Below are 23878 nucleotides of genomic sequence, written 5' to 3'. Positions count from 1 at the left end.
GATGGTTCAAGAACTTTTAAGATGCTTTTGTTTGTGAAGAACATCTATTTGTTTGAGGGGTACACCATGCAATTAGTAAACTGAAAGACTTCAGCTGTGTCCTAGTTCAGGGTCTACACACTTCAGAGTGCACAGACTACGTAGGTTACGGAGTGTCTTACGTAGTCTGTGCACTCCGGAGCTGCTTACCATTCATGAAAATGGGACAGCCTACCTAGCCCAGCGGACGAGAATTTCCAGTAGCAGCAACGTAGGATGCTGAATCACTATGAAATTACTAAGTTTGCATATCATAGGACACTTTAGTGAACGTTAACACCGACAGAGTAATGGAAAAAAAAAGAATAAACTATCTTTTTTTTTTTTTTTTAACTTGTCCTGTCCAGCATCATAGCAGCAAAATGATAATCTGGTTGCTGTATCGTGCTGAACAAATTTGCTCTGCCAAGGGGAGGCCTATGGGTAAGGCTCCTCTTGATAATCTGATTCATTTATTTATTTATTTACTTTGAATCACAGAATCTATGTAATCTTGCTGGACCTGACCAGAGGGGACAGAAAAAGATGGAAAATAGCAAAAAGAGCAAAAGAAGAAAGGAGACAAAAAGATCACAGACAGAAGGAAACGACCCTTCAATCCACACCATCACCAGACAACCAGAAAAAACCTATCTGAGGCTCTGTTGTTTTACAGCAGGTACACTCTTCATTAACCTCTTAAAAATCCACAAATATTAAATATTACAAAATTTAATTCCATCGTTTAACAAAGATCATTTTAATGTATTTGATTTTGTCATACTTCTACTAAAGTGAATTAAAATAAAAACTCTTCAGAGCTTTGTTGCTCATTCAGCATCATCTTGAGCGCAGTGAATTTTAGGAGTAAAAGAGGCCATGAAGGATGCACCGTCAGTAGCCTTCGCTACAGGCCAAACGAAGTGCGGTTTGTGGGGTGGATTCTGAGACTTTCCAGTTGGGACAGTGCTTGGTGCCATTGGGACGTATGCAGCCGACAAACCTGCACTTTGAAGTGTGGAGACCTTGAACCGGGACATAGCTTTATGTCTTGAGTGTCTCAGCAAGCAGAGAATGCCTCTGTCGTCATAGCAATGGCAACGAGCGGGTGCAGTTGTGTGTGTCATGTTGGAGTCATGCCCATACCTCCCAGATACAGTAATATGTAGTGATTCTGAGGATGAGATGCATTTAATAAGCCATCCATGGTTTTTAGTTTTTTTGCGTTGGACGTCTGTGATTCAAGTGCGATGATTCAGCGTTCATGTATAACTTTTCCTTTTCCTCTTTTACACTCCACACATCATAGAGGTGTCTCTCCATATCAGAGACAATGTCTGTTTGCAGCCTTCCCTTGCTCTCATTTGGACCTGCTCTGTCACCATAGCAACCAGGCTCACTCTGTGACTTTTTCCATCATGGCTGTCCTCACCATATATGTATGTATATCTCAGTGGGCAGTAGCTGCGGTGGTGCCTCAGTTGTCTCAGACTGTTTTAAATGTGATATATTAGATATTGTAGTGGATGTGTGCAGCTTCTCAGAAGTGATTCTGTTTTATTCTAAGTACCACTTAAAACATTATGCAATCTTTACATACTGATAAATACTGGTAATCTTACATGTTAAAGGTTAACAGATTGTAATAAGGGAATTTCTTCAGTTCTTTCATTAGAAGTAATTTGAATTTGAATGACTCCACGGTCTCTCTGCCCCCAACAGAAAGTGAAACTGATATGTGGGACTCAGCAGGCAGCAAGGTCTTTTCTTTTCAACAATGCTTCAGACTCTCCTTTAGGATCATATTTTTCAATATGGATGGGCAATTCAAGTAAAAATACTTTTTGAAATCGAGTTATTTTACTATTTTTCAAACTCCACCCACCCACGCGGGTGTTAAGTCTTGGCTAGCATCATGTTGCGAGCATTGTCATGTACACAGTGTTACTTTTCCATTTCGGTTCCAGTGTTCAGTATCCGTAGAAAACACATTATCAGTGTTTTGTTGTTTTTTTTTTTTGTTTTTTTGTTTTTTTTGTTTTTACTTTTCATGTCTTTGGTCTCCAGAATAGCTCTAAAAAGATATATTTATGAGCTTAAAAAGTCATTATGATGAGTTAGAAGATGAGAAAAATTGTTATGAGATTAAGTTATTGACATAAATTTACCTTTTTTTATTTTACAATTTTGACTTTTTATCTCCTAATAATGAGATACTTTAATTTACAAGAGGCGCAAAAGAGCTTCCCTATATAATCCTACTGAAGCACACATTGTTCTGATTGCTGGGAACTAAAATAAACATCAAGTGCAGATTAAACACTAACAGCATCACCTGAAGGATGCTGTGGTCATATAATCCGAATATTATCAAAGAAGACCTACAATCTACAAATGTTTTAACGATGATGTGATGCTAAATGAGCTGCTTTTCAGTTAGTTTTATGAGAAAGAAACAGGAAAAATATGTAAATGAAAGCAGGTTTACTGTGAAATCAGTACAGCTGCACTGTTTTTACACAAACATGCTGAAGGATGCAGATGGTTTTTGGTGCTCTGTTCTTGTATGTGAGAAGTAAAAATGCTTCTAGTTTCACACATGTGACAAAAAGAAAACAAGTCCGTCCTTTTTGTTTTGACATTTTGCAGGATAATCCGCCACAAAAGAACATTTGTTCTGCAGAGCATCTCCATGACCAACACAGTCATTTTCCTGTCATCTGTTGTGTTATTTTCAAACTCTTTTCACTTGATGCACTAAAGCAGCCATGCTTGTTGAAATTTCAGTGAGCTAAAATTGCAGTTTGGCCAGTTATTTGTACAGCATCTGATGGGGGAGCTGTCAGAGTAAAATCAATCCTGCTCTGTTACAAATCCATTTCCACTTAAAGTCTGACCTCAGAGAGCTTGGAAATTTGCATAAATAGGAGAAAAGGTAGAAACAGGCCTCAAATATTTTTTATGTGGAGTCGGATGTCAGACATCTTTTAAAACAGAACTCCAAGCTGAATTCAGAGGGTCTGGTGATGATGTACGGAAGCCGAGCGAGAATTTAGAGACTCAAATCAGCCTAACAGGCATGCCTTTGGACTGTTGGATGACGCGAGAGAACCCATGACACGGAAAAACTCCACACAGATTCCCTCCAGAAACCTCCTGGTTGTTAATATCTAAGAATCACAAAAATAAGATGTGTTTTATTGAGTGTGTTTGTGGTCTACTGGGAGAATAACGGACCTCCATCAAGCGCTCCTACATGCTTCGGATGCAGCAGTCTGTCTCTGAAGGAGCTCTGCAGGGCTGTCGGTGCCTCAGCAATGGACGCAGACGTCTGATCGAGCAACATCCATCACTTATCAATACGTCCGATTTTACTTCTATCAAGTCTGACAAAGGCTGAAATTGCAGCATTTCTGACTGTTAAGTTTTGCCATCAGTCATTCACATAATTACACATCTACACCATGACTGTAGCCCCTCCCATCAGCTGTCATGTGGTCAGTTTTGATCACTGAAATCAGATGTCACACATGTACTTTAGAGCCCATCTTAAAAGATAACAAGATAAATTATCCCGATATCACGGGAAAAAGGTCCTTGTTAATACCTATAAAATTAACTTATTTTGAGATAAAGATTAAAAGAAATAATTTATCCTATAACGATACAAGAAGACAGTTATTTTTGCTTGAAAATCCTTTTCAAAGACAAAAACGTCTTCCATCATTTGAAACATCTGACCACCAGACTGAGCAGATGTTCAAAGCAGATTCCTACAACACGTTAATTAAATTCTTTAACTCAACCTCTTCTTACTTTTAAAGAGAAACTACTCATTTAGAAGCTGAATCTTTTAATCCTAGTATAAACCAGTGTGTAGCAGCTTTTAATCCCAGTATAAACCAGTGTGTAGCAGCTTTTAATCCCAGTATAAACCAGTGTGTAGCAGCTTTTAATCCCAGTATGAAACAGTCTGTAGCAGCTTTTAATCCCAGTATAAACCAGTGTGTAGCAGCTTTTAATCCCAGTATAAACCAGTCTGTAGCGCCTTTTAATCCCAGTATAAACCCGTCTGTAGCAGCTTTTTATCCCAGTATAAACCAGTCTGTAGCAGCTTTTAATCCCAGTATAAACCAGTCTGTAGCAGCTTTTAATCCCAGTATAAACCAGTCTGTAGCAGCTTTTAATCCCAGTAAAAACCAGTCTGTAGCGGCTTTTAATCCCAGTATAAACCAGTCTGTAGCGGCTTTTAATCCCAGTATAAACCAGTCTGTAGCGGCTTTTAATCCCAGTATAAACCAGTCTGTTGCGGCTTTTAATCCCAGTATAAACCAGTGTGTAGCAGCTTTTATTCCCAGTATAAACCAGTCTGTAGCGGCTTTTAATCCCAGTATAAACCAGTCTGTAGCAGCTTTTAATCCCAGTATAAACCAGTCTGTAGCGGCTTTTAATCCCAGTATAAACCAGTCTGTAGCGCCTTTTAATCCCAGTATAAACCAGTCTGTAGCAGCTTTTAATCTCAGTATAAACCAGTCTGTAGCAGCTTTTAATCCCAGTATAAACCAGTCTGTAGCAGCTTTTAATCCCAGTATAAACCAGTCTGTAGCAGCTTTTAATCCCAGTATAAACCAGTCTGTAGCAGCCTTTAATCCCAGTATAAACCAGTGTGTAGCGGCTTTTAATCCCAGTATAAACCAGTCTGTAGCGGCTTTTAATCCCAGTATAAACCAGTCTGTAACATCTTTTAATCCCAGTATAAACCAGTCTGTAGCAGCTTTTATTCCCAGTATAAACCAGTCTATAGCAGCTTTTAATCCCAGTATAAACCAGTCTGTAGCAGCTTTTAATCCCAGTATAAACCAGTCTGTAGCGGCTTTTAATCCCAGTATAAACCAGTCTGTAACAGCTTTTAATCCCAGTATAAACCAGTCTGTAGCGGCTTTTAATCCCAGTATAAACCAGTCTGTTGCGGCTTTTAATCCCAGTATAAACCAGTGTGTAGCAGCTTTTAATCCCAGTATAAACCAGTGTGTAGCAGCTTTTAATCCCAGTATAAACCAGTCTGTAGCAGCTTTTAATCCCAGTATAAACCAGTCTGTAACAGCTTTTAATCCCAGTATAAACCAGTCTGTAGCAGCTTTTAATCCCAGTATAAACCAGTCTGTAGCAGCTTTTAATCCCAGTGTAAACCAGTCTGTAGCAGCTTTTAATCCCAGTATAAACCAGTCTGTAACAGCTTTTAATCCCAGTATAAACCAGTCTGTAGCGGCTTTTAATCCCAGTATAAACCAGTCTGTAGCAGCTTTTAATCCCAGTATAAACCAGTGTGTAGCAGCTTTTAATCCCAGTATAAACCAGTGTGTAGCAGCTTTTAATCCCAGTATAAACCAGTGTGTAGCAGCTTTTAATCCCAGTATAAACCAGTGTGTAGCAGCTTTTAATCCCAGTATAAACCAGTCTGTAACAGCTTTTAATCCCAGTATAAACCAGTCTGTAGCAGCTTTTAATCCCAGTATAAACCAGTGTGTAGCAGCTTTTAATCCCAGTATAAACCAGTGTGTAGCAGCTTTTAATCCCAGTATAAACCAGTGTGTAGCAGCTTTTAATCCCAGTATAAACCAGTCTGTAACAGCTTTTAATCCCAGTATAAACCAGTCTGTAGCAGCTTTTAATCCCAGTATAAACCAGTGTGTAGCAGCTTTTAATCCCAGTATAAACCAGTGTGTAGCAGCTTTTAATCCCAGTATAAACCAGTGTGTAGCAGCTTTTAATCCCAGTATAAACCAGTGTGTAACAGCTTTTAATCCCAGTATAAACCAGTGTGTAGCAGCTGTCAGACTGGGAGGTAAAATGATGTAAAATGAATGTATGAATAGATTTAGCAGCATAAAGGTCGACCAGAAGAAGAAAGCAGAATTTATTACTAACAGAACTTTGTAGAAATAACACACAGATCAGCAGTGACCAAACCTTTTCTCATCTCATCGTTCTCTCAAGTCTTGGCTTTCAGGAGAAAAAATATTGTTATTAAAACAAACACACAACAGAAACTATTTCCATGTTTCCACTTTTTCCTCATTTCCAGTTATTCCTGCTACTATTTACCTGCTATCCTCACTAAACCAACTCCAGCTCAGCTGCTTTGTGGCGCCACCGTGCATCAGAAACGTCTTCTTGGCTTTATTCCAGCCATAGAGGAGCATTATTTTTCTTCTTTTCACACACACATAGAACTTTCTGCTCACTGGTTGATCTTTGGCTGCTCCTGATTGGACGTTACCGTCAATCTAAGCTCTCTGATTGGTGGAAAGTCTGACAGGAAGTGGCTTCATCATCATGTCCAGGTCTAAATAGAGGTCTCTTAGCAACATAGTAGTGATGGTGATGTTTTTATGGTGAAATGTGATAAATAATGCTGTTATCATGGATCATTGTGGATTTACCAGATAGAGTCTCTGAATAAAACTACATTTAGTGGCTGCATTTGATTGTAAATCTCCTGGACAGGATAGAAATGTCTGGAAAACCTCCGTAGATCAGCTAAAGGGTAGCTATCCATCACATTTACCCCACAGAGATACACACCACCGCTCCTGAGAAACTGGGGAGCTACACTAAAGTAAATGTTTGTTTTAGTGGTGTGACTTTAATGCTTTAATTGCAATCAGTTAATTACAAAAGATTAACACATTTAATTATTATTAAATTATAATTATTATTATTAGTTTGAATTGCAAACAATGCAGAATATTTGTTAGTGTACATGTTCCTGGTAAACTGAATACACTGGTGTACACATCAGACCTTTGGGTTTCAGTTTCACAACCTATAGACCCTAATCACATGATCTCAGGGACCTGCTGGGACTGTAAAGATTCATTTATGCTTAACGCAGAAGACGGATATGCAGACAGAAGGACTGTTTCTTCCATCTTCTGCGTCGGTTACGTGCAGAATTCGGTCCGTTTTCAGGGAGCTTAGCTATCCATCACTTGATGCTGAAGATGATGCAATACCTCTGGAAATCCCGGGGGCAGTGCTGAGCGGAACAGCTGACATGCACCCAGCAAAAGAAACAAACCAGAAAAGAGGAAGAGAATCAGGAAGGGAACAAAAAAGTAGAAGAAGAATGAAGACGAGGACAACAAATGTAGAAATTGTACGAGCTTTTAAAGAAACGATATGTGTTCAGGGTGTGCTGGGCGGTTGGAAACAACCGACACATTACTGCTGCCAAACGGTGTCTGAAACTGACGTTGGCTCGTGGGAGTGAACTCTGAATTTAGCACCGCCTGCTAATGGAGGAACTAATTTAACAACCATGGCAACGCAAAATACGCATGGAAGTATGAGGACGGCGACGTATGACAACGTTTGAAACAGATGTCGCTAAGTACGTAAGGGAGCATAAACGGGCCTTCAGGCTGCAAAAGGTCACTGATATAAACTGGTGCTTGATCATTTAAAGTTGTATGCGTTAAAGGCCTATTTATGCTCTATGCCAGTGGTTCCCAACCTAGGGTCCAGGATCCTCCCAAGAGGGTCCACTAAAGAGCAAAGGGGGTCCTCGAGACTTTAAACATTCAGAGCAAATATGGTCAATGTTCACACACTGTCTCTATTTTAAGGAAAAAAGTAAGAGGTATGTTGTTAATTTAACTTTGGCTCTATCGAAGGACAGGACTCAGCCAGAATACATTAAATATTCACTTTTACAGCGTAAAACCAGCATGGTTTCAGCACGGGGTGGGGCAGGGGGTCTGTGGCTTTTTAGTATTTGCATGAAGGGGGTCCCTGAGGAAAAAAGGTTTGGAACCATTGCTCTATGCTAAAGATGGATACAGGGTATTTCCTCCATCTTGTATAGTTTGGTCAACTTTTGAGACCCTTGTGGACCTGTATCTTGACGGAGCAAATGGAGCAGTACCACCAAAAACCATAGTGTAGAGCAGTAAAGCTGATGTATGACCTGAGAAAGAAACAAAGAAGAAGAAAAGGTCATGCAGACCACCATTCGCTTTCTGAGAATGTGCATTACCATGATTTCCTCCATCGTTGCCATGATTGCTGTTGTCTGAAATGTCATTAGCAAACGTGACGTCAGAACTTAAGGAGGAACTCCAAACTCTGCTCTGCCCTCTGGTGGATGTACTGACTAACAACCACGCCAACCTAAAAGATGCATGGGAGTATGCAGGCATTGACTTTTGAACTGGACGTACTTAATAACATGAGCATAAATGAGCCTTTAGGCTTTAAATATGCATTTTGTAACTTGTCGACCCTAAAACTCTCTCATCCGAGCTTGTTTGATGGGACATCGATTACGTGCATTTCTGGAGCCATTGCTGCCCAGCAGCATTCTGAGGCTGAGAAATTGAACAATATTACATTTTCTTCAGGAATGCCATGTGGCGTTGCAGCCCAGTTTCTCTTTATGCACCTTGTCACATGCTAGCAAGCGGATGTAGACACACCGGATGTTTTGGACATGCATGATGGCTGATTCAGCAAAGAAACTCAAGAAGACATTATCAAAGGAGAGGAGGCAAAGAGAGAGAAAGAGGGACAGAACAAGACATAAGACAAGAGTCAAGACAAGACCGTCTTTTACTGGCTGGAGAGATCTCACAGTGCAGGCAGGATGAGGTGATAATAAATTAGCTGTTGATAGGGGGCGCATCACTTCATTAGTGCATCTTTAACCTTTTAAAACTTTTTAAATGTTGAGAACAGATGATGTTAGAGATAATGTTCAGAATTTTTCCATGATATTGATCGAGGATTCGAGCTACAGATGCATCATTCCAAAGAGATATTCACATTCATCCTGGAAGTGGTTTTTAAATTTGTGCTATGTGCCGTCTTCATTTATTCTTCACCAGTAACACATATACTGATATCTATACATCTTTAGACCTTGTGGTTGCAGAGAAATACTCATTAAATTTCGGATATGACACCACGTAAAAGGTTACAAGTACTTGTTTACAAAATATATTAATATATGGATGTTTTTGACTTGACTTTTTACTTTTTCATGCCTGACAGAAAACAGGGTATTTGGCTACCATTTGACAAAGACACAAATGAGCTTGTTTCATGGTTTTCTGGTGAAACTTGACTGGACGTATACACAGAAGAGTCTAATTAAAGAAAAAAAGAAACTGAAGTTGAGCACAAAACACCCAGAAGTCACGTTCAAACCACCAAAGAGAAAAAAAATGGTGTCAGCATCAGTGAAAGAAGAATATCTGCGTGTCCAGCCTTTATCTCCTGATCCAACAAAAAGAAATCAATTATCCACCCTAGATGGTAAACTCTATAGGAAAGCACTGCTTTGTCATTGAACAGAGGAGGTGAGTGGGATTGCCTAAGGGGGGCTGTCAGGGAGGGGGGTTTTATTTGACATCTGCTTGTAAACAACTATATTAGATTCTCCCGCAGGACATTAATTCTTCAGCGTTAACTAGAACGAGCCGCCTGCACGGTTCACTAACGTTAACGGCCTGGGACAGTCCTTTTGTTGTGTGATGTGCACAACCTGAGCTAACTGAAAGCGAGGAGGACGACAATGAGGAGGGATGATTTAATTTGTTGGCTTTCTGGGCTTCCTGCCTGTTTTGTTGACTCTGTTTTTCATTTCCTGTTTGTGTGACTCCCTCAAATAGACATGTTATTACTTTATGCTCAGGGTCTGGTATGTTTCCTGAAGTCTGCAGACCAGCAGCCTGAGCTCAACACATCTTTAGTCAGCGTTTCCTCTCCGCCTGAGACCAGTTGATCTTGTTAGAGTTGTTCCCTTTGACATTTGTTTCCACGTTTGTTCCGACTCACTTGTCTGCCCTCTTTTCTGGACTTATTCTCCTCTCACTTATTCTCCTGACTTTGTCTTCTGACCATCAGACATTGATATAACCCCTCAGTACAATACGATACGATACTATAAGGGATAATGTGCTGTTTCAATAGCTGCCTTGACAGCAACAGTACACCCAACAACTCAACAATAAATCACTGTAATCTACAAACAACCATCAGCCACATGGCAGAAATTATCGACATATCACACAAATACGCATTTGGGATAAAAAAGAAAAATAGAAAGACATAAAAAAGAATAAGACATGACCGTATTGGATGCTATTGCTAAGGATGTGTGATGGGTCCTAAAACACTCTACTTGTCAGAGTACAAACTACTCATGGATGCGTTGCAGGGAGAGGTTTCCAGTCCTCCATCACCGTCATGGCGGATGGTACAAGCAACCTAGCTTTGCCATGTGCCGAGAGATTGCTGCACCAAGCTGATATACCATACCTAATAATGCTGATAGTGGTGCTTGTTCGTCACAGTCTGCAAACATTTTATGGTGTCTGTTGAGAACCGGCTTTCAGGTTCCAAAAATCTTTATCTGCTTTGACCGGGAACCAGAATGGAACGTGAAAGCGCTATCTGTGCTTCCATGTTTGGATGCGTGGGTTCTCTCCAGGTACTCCAGCATCCTCTCACAGTCCAAAACATGTATGTTAGCTAGATTTCCAGATTTACTAGCACAGTTATGTTTATTTAAGTAAACTTTCACTATTAACCTTCAGACAATAAATCATGTCCACTTCCATAGAACTGCCATAAAACTTCACAAAAAAATTTTCTGCAGAAGAACTTCGGTCCTTTTAATCCTTTTAAATGGCGGTTTGATTACTAGATGTCACTGTTGTTTTCCTTACTTTTTAGGACAAAAATGTTCCATTAAATCCACAACTGCTTTGTTTGTGTGTGCATGCATGTGTGTGCGTTCTACAGTGTGTAAAAGAGAGTATGAGTGTTTTTTCTTTTAAATAGCTGCTATCTATTTTGGTGTCTGAAGGCTTGTTTTATTTTAATATGCACAAAGTGCTTTGTGTTGCCTTTGGCACGAAAAGCGCTTTATAAATAAAGTTTGATTTGATTTGATTAAGAGATAAACATTTGCCCAAATGGACAAAAATGTCCATAATTATCCAAAATTATTAAGTTTAACCCTCTCATGCCTGGTGTCTCAAATTTGCATCAGACCACTTTTTGCCTTTATTTCATTTCTTTATATATAGTTATTCTGCTTATTTTTTTGGTTTTATTAAAATAATAATAAAATACAGTATATTATGATACATACTATACATTACAATACCGTATGATACAATGCGATACATTACGATACAGTACGATACAGTATGATACAGTACAATAAGTATGATACATTATGATACAGTATGATACATACAATACAACACAGTGTGATACATTTGGTTTTAAACTAGTGAATTAGAAATCATGTTTATGTAAAAGTTGTATTTCGGAGTAAAAGTCTGCAGATGTCACAAATGTTTATCAGACACCTGGATTTCATTTTTAGTATTGCCAGACTTAAGTCCTGAAATATATGTTTGATTTGAACCTTAAATACAAGCAGTCGTGGAGCAGCAGCAGATTCAAGGGCACTAAAATCTGCTTCAGCATGGTGAGACAATAGCTGGAATTAGGCATTGATTAGTTCATTTGATATCTATTCATCTCATTGTAGCTGTTGTTGCTGATGTAATCCTCCTTGTAGTCGTTTCTTCTCGTCTCCACAAGATTAAAAGATTAGTTACCCCTTTTTAAAGATTAATCATCTCTCTGTGAGGATTACAAGAGCTTGTGTCTCCGGCTCTTATTAAAATCTGGGCCAGCAGTTAGAAGGTATGTTATCTCCTCTCATAAAATCTGCTGGACAGCACAAAGATCTCATCCACAAGTTTGTAAAATAGTTCATATGGAATAGTGTTCAGGTTTATCAAAGTATTTACCATACCAACTTTATTTATAAAGCACTTTAAAACAACCACAGCTGAAACAAAGTGCTGCACATAAGCAAATACTAAAAACTACCAGAAAGTATAAAAAGCATAAAATGGATAAAAACATTAGATATATGAATAAACATGACATAAAAACAACTGAAATCTAACACAATAAAACCAAATAAAACAAATCAGATCAAATAAAGAAACTAAGTCTCGCTGGAGTTGAAAGTCAAAGAATAAAAATGGGTTTTAAGACGAGTTTAAAAGTAGACAGTGGGGGGGGTCTCTCTGACATGCAAGGCAAGGTTATTCTACAGTTTGGGAGCAGCAGTAGAGAAGATCCTGTCCCCTCCGAGCTTCCACCTGATCTCGGTACCTGCAGGACCAGCTGGTCAGCTGACCTGAAGGACCGAGATGGTGAGCAGAGATGAAGAAGCGCAGAAAGATATTTAAACATTTAAAAACAAACATGAGAAGTTTAAAATGAATTAATACGCAGAGGCAGCCAGTGAAAGGACAGGGGGATGTGCTTGACTGGAACAAACATGTTTATCATGGGTTAGAGCTGTTAAATTTGGTGCTTTGGGTCCAAGTCTCTCATTCTGACCACTGGATGTACAACATGACACCTCATGGCAAAGACCTCTCTGTGGATGTGGGAACTAGAATTGTGGCTCTCTACAAAGATGGCCTGGTTTATAGGAAGGCTGGTAAAACCGAGCTACAGCACGGTGGCAGAAGTCATACACCACTTTTCCAAGACAGGTTCCAGTTGGAGCCGGCCTCTCCAGGTTCGACTGGCGAATCCTTGTGATCGGCGTCATATCCAGACGTTGGCTTAAAAAACAGAACATGAAGCTGCCGGCTTCATCAATGTTGGCTGTTAAACTTCAGTCGTCACATCTGCTGGTTTTAGGACAGAAATGATCACCATGGAGACGGTTGGTGAGATGATGATATATGAATTCTGCATTATGATCTAGAACATGGTGGAGATGATTTAGAACAACACATAGAAGTACATTACATTCTGCTTTTACTGACCATTGGACATCTGACGTTTACCCAAGGGAACGTCAGTTAACAGTAAATATTTGTAGCATCGGCTCTTTCTGGTGATACGATGCAGCAGAAACCGGCAGATTCCAGGCATAGTCGCGATTAATCATAATCAATTTGTAAGTAGTAAGTTGTGAGTAATTATGATTAATTTGAAAGCTGTGATTAACCACATGTTTAGCTCATTTCTGGTTTCTGGTTTTGAGAATCCCTAATCAGGACAGACATGAACTGGAGTTTAACTCTTTGATTTATTTGGAAATTGTTTTGTTTTTTTGTTTGTTTGTTTGTTTGTTTGTTTAGCCTTATTGGGTCCTGAGTCGGGGTCGGAGTAGCCAACAGAACAGAGCAAAACATGGGGAGATTTTTCCTGAACTGATTTTCAGGAAAGGCACAAAGAAGAAGTCAGGCAGAGCAGAGAAATGGGATTAGTAAAGGTTCAGACAAACTGGCTTTTAGAAAACTTGGCTGGACTGTGACTAACAGAGAAACTGAGTGTAAAGATCTGGCAGGGGTGGAGAGTAGAGCCGAGAACAGATGCACTGCAGAGCAGCTGGCAGCCTGAAAACCACAAATCGGATCCAGTTCCTGTAAGTGAACACAGCAGAAATCCACAGGCGAAGAAAGAAGCTGGTTGTGGAGTAGCGGTGGAAGCAGTGGGACACTGACGATGAGGCTCATCTCATTTCTCGTCTCTCTTCATCCTCCCACTCATGACCTGGAAATTGTTCAGCTGAATGCTCTGAAGGACATCTCAAATCTTAAAACACATCCAGATGAGGAGGACAGAGGAGACAGGAGACCCTACAGAGGTGATACAATGAGCCTGCTTCATGTGGAAAGGTTATGGCACCTGTTATCTGAAGTGGGCGTGGCCTCGTAATCCTACACTTTGAACTGAATTAAAAGTAATATTTTGTCAATGATTCAATGCTCATCTGTTTGAAAAAATATTAAACTGCATGTAAACAGTGGTTAGATGACCATTATTATATCTAATTGATGCTTTGAGGGGAGGACATCTTTATTTAAGAGTTGAGTGTGTGTGGACCAGAGGAAGATCATCTGATGGTGATTTCCAGCAGGATAATACACCATGTCACAAAGCTCTACTCCAGCTGGATGAAGCTGAAACTACTGCCCATAGGACCACTATAAAGGCTGAAAGGGCTAAACATCACTACCCACATACTTTCATTTGTCCCTTACGTTGTCATGGTTGTTACTCAATGCTTCCACCAGAGGGCAGTGCAGAGTTCACCTCCCAGTGCTCAGTTTCAGACAATAACAAATATGATAATGGTGGAGGAGATCACGATGATGTTCATTCTCAAAGAGACATTAAAGTAGGCAGCACAGTGGACAGAGATGGTCCGTGCAGCCATTAAATATATTGTGGCTTCTTCTTTGTTCCTTTTGTGCGTCGCACGTAAGCTACCCTGCTCAACACTGCCCCCCATGGTTTCTGGTGGTACACAGAAGATGGACTAAATGCTCCATAACTGTCTTTGGCGTTGAGCAGGGATCCTCAGTCTTGGTACTCGAGGGCTGGTATCCTGCAGGTTTTAGAAGTTTCCCTGCTGCAATGAGAAAGAAAGTAACTGAGATCGGTGAGGCTGGAAAATTGTATAAAGCTGTTTCTAAAGCTTTGGGATTCCAGCAAGAGCCGTTATCCACAAATACTGAAAACATGGAACCGTGGTGAACCTTCCCAGGAGTGGCCGGCCGACCAAAATCACCCCAAGAGAGCAGCAACGACTCATCCAAGAGGTCACAAAAGACCCCACAACAACATCCAAAGAACTGCAGGCCTCGCTTGCCTCAGTTAAGGTCAGTGGTCATGACTCCGTTATAAGAAAGACTGGGCAGAAATATCCTGCAGGGCAGAGTTCCAAGACAAAAACCACTGCTGAGCACAATGAACATTAAAGCTCGACTCAGTTTGCCAGAAAACTTCTTGATGATCCCCAAGACTGAAGCGAATTCTGGTCCGTTTGAAAACTGGGGGTCTCAGTTCCCTTTCAAGTGAACCCTGGTGCAGATCGCTTACAGTGTGAAAGCAAACAGAGCATCACAAACTGTATTAGGTTTAAACACTGAAATAAACACAGAAACCTAAAAACTGCTGTGAACATCCTGGCCAGCCAATGAGCCAGGTTTTCTTCTTCGTTCTGCTTTTTTTCTTCCTGGTCAATGGTTGTTTGGGGAATATTGCCCCCTAATGAGGAGTTGTTGTAACTGCATGTGTTGTCAGGAAGTTTTTGTCTGCTCCAGTAAAGTGCAGGAAGGTGTGACATTTTTCTGAATTCCCAGCATAATTGTAACAGTCCCCAGAATGCGCCCTAAAAACGTCCCAAAAAACTTTTTGGACATCAAGAAACAGACCTAAAAGTTCTCATCACCCACAGCGAAGCATGGTGGTGGCAGCATCATGCTGTGGGGATGTTTTTTATCACCAGGCACAGGGAAACTGGTCAGAAGTGAGGGAATGATGGATGGAGCTAAATCCAGGGAGATTGTGTGTTGAAATGATCGAGTCAAAGCCCAGACCTCAGTCCAACAGAGTAAGTTGAAGAAAGCTGAAGAAAGCTAGACACCAGCAGACATCATCGAGAACCCGAAGGAACAGTTTGACACTGAAGAATGGACCAAAGTCCAAGGAGCTGGATGTACTGGGATCAGAGACATTCCCAAAGCGACTTGAGCTGGAACTGAAGAAAAAGGTGGAAATCTAAAGGAATGAGTTTAGGAAGACTGATAAAAATTCAAAATTCTAAAATTAGATTTTTTTTTTTTTAATTTATTCTTTTTGTTTCAGTTCAGTTTAGACTTTTTAAATTTTAATTATTGTCTTTATTTGGATTAAAAATTTCTGGACTACTGGCTTCGCAGCACCTTTTAGATTAAAGTGTATTCTTCCATCATCCTTTGGGCTCTGCGAGGCAGTGTTGGAGTTCTCATTGTACAAGAAACTGCATTCAAACTACATAATTAACGCTTTCTTTGTACAAATGAAGAGCAAACAGGGGGGTCAAGTGCTTTGACATCAAATCTTTTACACAACTTGCTCGCCACCTGAATGAGTTTTGTATGTTAGGGAGAAACTGTCCTGCAGCATCTCCTCAGTTCATGTGCCTGCGGTGGTTTTATCCTGAAAAAAAAAGCTGTAAAATGTTAACAAGCTACTGCTGTAAATTCAAAGCTGACGACTCCTCTGTGACCCAAAATACCATAAAATCCAGCCTCACTGTTTCTCCACCTTCACTGGAACTTTATAAAAACTCAGCATTTCACTTTCTTTTAGAAAATGCCTTAAAAAGCAGGTCAGTGTTGAAATGATTAAACCATGCATGAGCTGCGCAGCTCCGGCTCCTGCCATGCAAACCAGAGAGCAAAGCAAGGATCTTTCCTGATGCTTAGCTTCTGTGTGAGTCCAGAACGGCAGCATGTGTTATCGGTATGATAGAGGAGGAAAGTCTGAGCTGTCAGCCTGTCTTCTTCCACAACAATCCCAACATGATGGATGCTGCAGTCTATTCCTGATGCACAAATTATCCCCTAAACCAGAGTTTAAGGAAAATTAGACAAAATTCAGCTTTTTTCTTCAACAGCTGCTTTTTGATTTATTTAATTATATTTAGTTTGTTTTCATCCTTTCTGAACAACTTACTTTTTTCTTTTTCATGTGTGTTTACTAATTAACATGTAGAGAAGTGTGATCATCTTCACTTGCAAACAGAAATATTAAACCAATTACTGCCTTTCCCAGAATTCACTGTGCAGGACATATCATCACTTGGACCCCATCCACAACTTCGGCCAGTTCAGCCAGTTGCTAGGCAACCTTACCATTATAGCTTCCTTCATGTCTGCAAGTTTTCTGCCGATGACACGTGTTAATGAGCTTGTGCAGAAGTTTGCATCTTTACAAACATGTTTCCAGAAAGCTGGAACACTGAATCAAAACTTCAGTAAGTTTGAGTCCCTAAATTCAGTGCAGTTCTTTTTTTTCTTCCACACAATGCAGCATACTTAATGAGATGATTTCCTCTGAGAAGCTGTACTAGTCAATGACAAATAGTCATTTACTATCTCTTCCTATTTGTTGTCTTACAGTCTGTAATTTACATGTTTGTGGTTTTTATGCTGTGTATGTATGTAAGTACATATATGTATATATATATATGTGTATATATGTCGGCAACTTCATATGTACAGTATCTCACATAAGTAAATTCACCCCTCACATTTTTGCAAATATTTTATTATATCTTTTCATGAGATAACACTATATAAATTAAACTTTGTTATACAGAATATCAAACTATGGAAACTAAACTCTGAAATTCTGTATGTCAACGTTCCATTTCTATAGTGTTGTCTCATGAAAAGATATAGTAAAATATTTGCAAAAATGTGAGGGCTGCACTCACTTATGTGAGATACCGTATGTAAAATAAGCAATTTTAAGATTGAGTAAGAAATAAGACACAAACCCTTAAAACATGATTAAAAATCTTTTACGTTCAGCTTTTGCTGAGAATATTACTGATGAAGATGATAAAGACTTTCTGGCTGAATATAAGCTTGTAGGACTTGGTTAGACAGTTTTTGCAGTGGAGTTAAAAAAAAAACTAAATCCTATATAATTAAAATTGTAGTGGAAATATTTCATGAACTCATTCTGCATCAACATATTTCATTAGCTTTAAACCAGCATAATTCTTATTATTTGTGAACATGGGACCATGGGAGGCCCCCCTGTGGATTGGTGGGAGACGGGACCGGATCTCTGCTGCTGTCTTTGTTTACATGGATGTCGTTTCAGACTCTGACAAGGACATTTTCAGTGCTGTCGTGTGGTCCAAATCCCGACTGAAAGACATCCAAACAATTAAGAACCAAGAATTTATTCAGGTTTCTAAGTGTCTCTTTTAGCTGTGGTGTGATCACTGCAGTTTTCAGGTGAGAGGTGTTAAGCATTTAAGTTAATGCATTTTATGGAGCTCCTCCCTCGTCTCGACTCATATTATTTCTCCTCATCATTGCTGTCTGGACACCTCCAGCCTCTGAGTTAATGGCTGCACAAACTACTGTCAGCGTGACAGGGCGGCCCTGTGAAAATGCTGCTGCATCATTTATCATGCTGTGAAGTGGTTAGCTGGGAAGCTGCAGATGCTCTGTGACGGCTCTCAGCTGTAAGGTTGTGTCACAATGAAATATGACACCACTTGGAAAATCTTTGGGTGAAAATGAAGGCGTGAGCGCTGCCTTATCTGTTCGCCGTACAGTTCAGATAGTGTTCCTTATCAGAACACCGGGTACTGCCATCTTTCCATATCAAAGCTTGTTTTTCCAAGCAAATAGATATGTTAATACTCCGAGTGTAAACTTTCAGGTCCAACCAGACTTTTAGAGGTGTGCATGAAAAATGACAGAGCTGCATGAGGATAATGGCATGAAAAGACCTTTGTCTTTATGGGCTCTCGTTAAAGTCTGACATCTGCAAACCTGAAGCCTTGAGTCAGACACACAATTCACCTGGTAATAAAGAAAGCTTTTACAAGCTCATTATACTCTAACGGTGCAGGCATGTTAATTCAGAGGAGGATGGAACAAAAAGGGGGGATGTTTGGGCTTAAATGTCTGTAACCTTAGACAATATTAGAGGTGTAACAATCAGCGTGAATCTTAAGGCACTTTTACACACAAGTTAAATCCAGATAAAGCAAATCCATCGTATGATCCACATTAGTCCACTTTATAATAATTGTGGTCATGTAATGACAGTGGAGAGGAAAACCTCCACCAGAACCAGGAAGGCCATCTTCCTGGACTGGTTTGGGGAGGGTTGTGACTAAATGGATGGACTAAAGGGTCACAGTTTATCAGAAAGGAAAGTTTGAAGATGATCTGAAGGTAGAGAGGGTGTCTGCTACCTGAAGCCAAACTGGGAGCTGGTTCCACAGAGAGGGTCCGATAACTGGAGGATCTGCCTCCCATTCTACCACATAAGGTGAATGGTTTAGCAGCGATACAGAATACAGCTGTCAGCATGAGATGGGTTCATTCTGATGTTAATGATTTACACCCCAACTGTTACGCTACGATTTAGACAAACCTGTGATGTGTTTCTGGTGAGCTGTGCAGTTAAGACAGAACCAACTCCTACATGAAAAGTAAATTTCCACCCTCTTCTTTCTCCTCAGCGCTGTGCTCTGAGGAGTGTGTGCACGGCCGATGTGTGTCTCCTGAGACCTGCCTGTGTGAACCCGGCTGGGGAGGCCTGGACTGCTCCAGCGGTGAGTACTCCCTTCATGAAATTCACCTCAAACCGACGATGAACAGAAACCCTGGAAAGTAGAACACGAATATAAACGGATTTTTTCTATTTTCAGGAAGTTTGAAGCTGCTTTTTTTCAACTTATATGATCATAAACACATCACATGACGGGATTTTTAATGCTGGGATTCAACATGTATCAAAACATTTAACATCAGCTTTTGTTTTCCTAGTTTCGTTCATGCTGCTTAGGTTGCCTGTGTCTTTGTGCTGACATTGATCGCTAATGTCAGACTGAGCTGGTTCAATCATTTATAATTTGAAATGGCACCATCATCATGCTAAAAGAAACCAGAGACGAAGCTTTTGTCTTTTAATTTTCCTGTAAAACTCAAATCTGAACTGATCAAATCAAACCAAGAGTTAATTTTTAGTATTTAGTGGCAAGAACATATGTAGGTGCTCCTGATGATTCTCTGCTTTTCTCCTCTATGTGATGATGGAGGCTGCTGGTTTTATTTGAATCTTTTTCTTTCTGATTTGTGGTCATTACTGTGCCTTCATTAAAAGGCAGTTCTTTGTCTGAAGTTGTCCTCACAAAACAGGAAAATCTGCCGTTGGAATTAGAACAACCTGATAATGCTGAACGACAGATTGTTTTTGTTTGACTTTTGTATAAAATAGATAAGTTAGGTTTAGTCTTGAAACGCACTGGGACATGAACAAAGACATTAAAACATCAGATTTTTATTTAAACTGCTGTTCAAACATGAAAGCATCACAGATCTGGAGCCAGATCAATATGTTTCTTATCAATTGTGGTATTGTATAGCATCTCCACAGTTTCTGTCACGATAATTACAACAAAAAAATACAAGGTTACAAGCAATCCAGTTAAAAATGTATTATACTATAGTACAGTACAGTTTAGCATAGCACAGCATAGCATAGTATAGTTTAGCATAGCATAGCATAGCATAGCATAGTTTAGCATAGCATAGCATAGTTTAGCATAGCATAGCATAGTATAGTTTAGCATAGCATAGCATAGCATAGCATAGCATAGCATAGTGTAGTTTAGCATAGCATAGCATAGCATAGTTTAGCATAGCATAGCATAGCATATTATAGCATAGCATAGCATAGTATAGTTTAGCATAGCATAGCATAGTTTAGCATAGCATAGCATAGTTTAGCATACATAGCATAGTATAGTTTAGCATAGCATAGCATAGCATAGCATTGTATAGTTTAGCATAGCATAGCATAGCATAGCATAGTATAGTTTAGCATAGCATAGCATAGCATAGTTTAGCATAGCATAGCATAGCATATTATAGCATAGCATAGCATAGTATAGTTTAGCATAGCATAGCATAGTATAGTTTAGCATAGCATAGCATAGCATAGTTTAGCATAGCATAGCATAGCATAGCATAGCATAGTATAGTTTAGCATAGCATAGTATAGTTTAGCATAGCATAGCATAGCATAGCATAGTATAGCCCATCCTCAGCTTTTATCACTGATCATGTGACTTGCACATTGGTGACGTTTTGTGGGTGGCTTGAAGATAAACAAAGTAAGCGTAGTGCTACCTGCTCAGCTGCTACAGCTAGCTTTTAGCATTGGAAAAGAATATGGGTGCATCCATGTTGTGTCTTGGGATGTTCCAATCAACCTCCCAAGAATGAGATTTAATTTTACAGCTTGCTATCAGCTGTGTAGCGAGCACTTTGTCAGTGGAAAATTGTGTCAATAAACAAAGCAGTAATTAAACAGTAATGTTTTCTCACAGTAAGTACAACCTTAACTTCTAAATATAACACTGAAACTGTCTATTTTTCGTTGTTATTTGCGGCTGCTGTCTACCTTTGACATAAAGAGAAAATACTTTGTTTGGGCCATTTTTCACAGGTAAGGGTTTGATTCCCATCCTGCCACAAAATATAAGCCTCTAAAGGTTTTTAATTCTGCCCCTGTGAAGTGCGACTATAGGTGGTTGTAAATGCTGTGATAAGCTAAATCTTGTTGCAATATCTCTGTCAGTTGGCAGTTTTGGAGGTTCGTGAACCAGGATTTGGAAAAATTATACGAGTCTTGAGCACAGACAAGTTCACATTTTTCAAAATATGGCTGTCTGACCACATAAGTGCTGAACTGGCTTAGAAAGTGGGAAATCCGGTAGCGCCATCCCTGATGAGAAAGTTAACAGCAAATTAATCTGTCACATCTGGAAAAAAGCAGCAATGTTAATGTAGCTTACTGAAAACCATCACTGTTTAACTTAAATAAATTTATATTAAAAAATAAATTATTACTTGATAATGGCAGGCAGCTAGATTTTTGCCACCCATCATTTAGGCGTAAAGAAGATGCCACTGCGAATGGTCTATATCAGAGGTTCCGAACCTTTATTCCTGAAAATCCATTGACTCCCTGCTGAAACCATGCTTGGTTTTATATTTTTAAAAGTGAGATTCTCAACATAAATAATCTATTCTGGCTGAGCCCTGTGATTTGATAGAGCCAAAGTTAAATTAACAACATGTAGCCTTACTTTTTTTCCTCACAATAGGGACAGTGGCCCTCATTCACGTTTAAATATGTTCACACGACCATTTCCACGCACGGCTTGGAGTTTATTCATTTGGACGTTAGCAGCTATGATCAAATCTCACGCCAGGTCTGAGACCGTGTACGCAATTTTGAGTCCGTGTGGATCAGCACTGCAGCTCAGCAGACACTGAAAATAATTATTAAACAAAACTCCAAAAGTCATCTCAGCGTCAGCAGTCACATGTTCGGGACTCATCATCAACACATTTGCAAAATAAATCAATAAATAAAAGCACATTTAAATGGGTTCCCAAAACGGATAAAATAAATAGCTTACTGATCTTGGAGTGCACACCGACACACTAAAAAACATATTTGGGAAAATAAATATGATAAACAGACGGGAGTAGTCTAGACCTTAAAGTTGTAGAACCATTTAATCAGAAGGCTAATGTTTTCCAGGCTAAACGTGCAGTTCTTTACTGGACAGGTGGAAATGCCACAAGGCTATTGAACAGGCTACAGATTTTCTCTTTTGGAGGCTGTAAAAAGTGGCTTCATATAACAGAACCTTGAACACAATAATACTAAGCTAATGCAGGTAAACACAGACGTTTAGCAGCTTATACTCACTTTTATATGTTTTCATTGATCGCTTATATTTTCAAGAGTGCGAAGTAAAGAATTGTGACTTTCAGCTACCGGCCATGAGCCGTTATCCTAATTAAAAACTAATAAAACGTTAATCAGGGGCATATATCGGCTACTTATTGAGAATTTATTGGAGGTTATTAACGGCCTCCATGATCCTCTTCCATGAAGCGTTTTTGTTCCCACCTTTGACTCCGGGTTTTAGGCTGCCAAACAGCTCTTTATTCTCTTCCACCTCACAAGTGATGCTTTCCATCTCAACCTCTGAAAAGTTTTGTTTTTTGGCAGAACGCCTCCTCTCTGTGGTTTGGCCTCACTGGGCGTGGCCTCTGGACCACAAATAATTAAAGGCGTAAATATAAATGACGATGGATTTCAGCCGCTGCATTTATCAAGGCCCGACCGCTCCTACGCTGGATCGGTCACATACGAACGTTTCATGAATCACACGTGGATCCAGTCGTGAGATCATTCCTGTGACCAGACGTGCTCTCATTGCCACGTTTGTTTGATTTATGAGGGACAAAGTGTGGACATGAGTCACAATGGCTCTGAATGTTCAAAGCCTGGGGGACCACAGGTTGGGAACCCCTGGTCTGTAGTATAATATAATATACCATAGCATAGCCTAGCATAGTATAGCTGATGATGAAGTCACAAATATCAAGCATGATGAAGATGATCGATGGCAAAACTGCAGGAAATTCAGCTGGAGTGAGTTTTTGAGAGAAATAAGGTTTTGAAAGATTTTTTTTTTTTTTTTTTTTTGTAATTTAAACATTTTTTAAATAATTAAAGACTCTCTAAAGATAGAAAAAAAATTCTACGTGGGACAGAAATGGTCCTGGTTGCAGCTGTCCGCTCCTCTCAGAGACTCGGCTCAGTTTTCTGGTAAAATCTTTGTGTTTATTGAACCTTTAAACCAAAAATGATTCTGATTTCCATTCTTCACTCTTTGGTATAAACTGGAGATGTGTGTGTGTGCTGCCGCGAGCCTCTCAGCCACTTCAGCCCCTCCCTGCATCACCGTTATTGGTCTGTGCCAGCCTAATCTCTGTTTACCTGTTTTTATTGCTGCTCATGAGCTGAGGGGACGGAGGCCACCACAGAGGTTAGTTAAATCCACCACTTTGGCTGAAGATGAAGTATTGACCGATCATGAATGTCCCCAGCTGAAGAGAGGAGAGGAGGTACAGGCAGGCTAATCAATGCAGCATGTCAGGTGAACTCAGGCTGACTTTGACTTCTGTCTTCCACCTCCTGTTGATTTAAGTGAGAAAAAACAGAAACCCTGCATGCATCAGACTCACGCCGACTTCTGCAGACAGAAAATACATTTTTCTCCCATGTTGGTTTGATCCACCGCTGAGCGGGGACTCTGCCTCCTGACTTCCCTGCAACACACGCCGTCTTCTGCTCATTACCAGCAGAAAAATGTCATTTGTTTTAAAGATGCTGCATAGTGGGACTCAATCTTTCC

At 39.8% G+C, this 23878-nt stretch overlaps 1 protein-coding gene across 1 annotated transcript in view; it reads left to right on the top strand.

Moving 5' to 3' along the window:
- LOC121643868 (multiple epidermal growth factor-like domains protein 10) overlaps window positions 1–23878 on the top strand; it is a 142791-nt gene that overhangs the window by 8427 nt on the left and 110486 nt on the right. The window contains exon 2 of the mRNA XM_041991455.1: window positions 19115–19207. Coding sequence (XP_041847389.1) covers window positions 19115–19207 — 93 coding nt within the window. The remainder of the gene's footprint in view (window positions 1–19114; window positions 19208–23878) is intronic.

Source organism: Melanotaenia boesemani, chromosome 1, assembly GCF_017639745.1.
Source record: "Melanotaenia boesemani isolate fMelBoe1 chromosome 1, fMelBoe1.pri, whole genome shotgun sequence".
In the NCBI taxonomy this organism is placed as follows: Eukaryota; Metazoa; Chordata; class Actinopteri; order Atheriniformes; family Melanotaeniidae; genus Melanotaenia; species Melanotaenia boesemani.
This window is presented reverse-complemented; position numbering and strand designations above follow the sequence as displayed.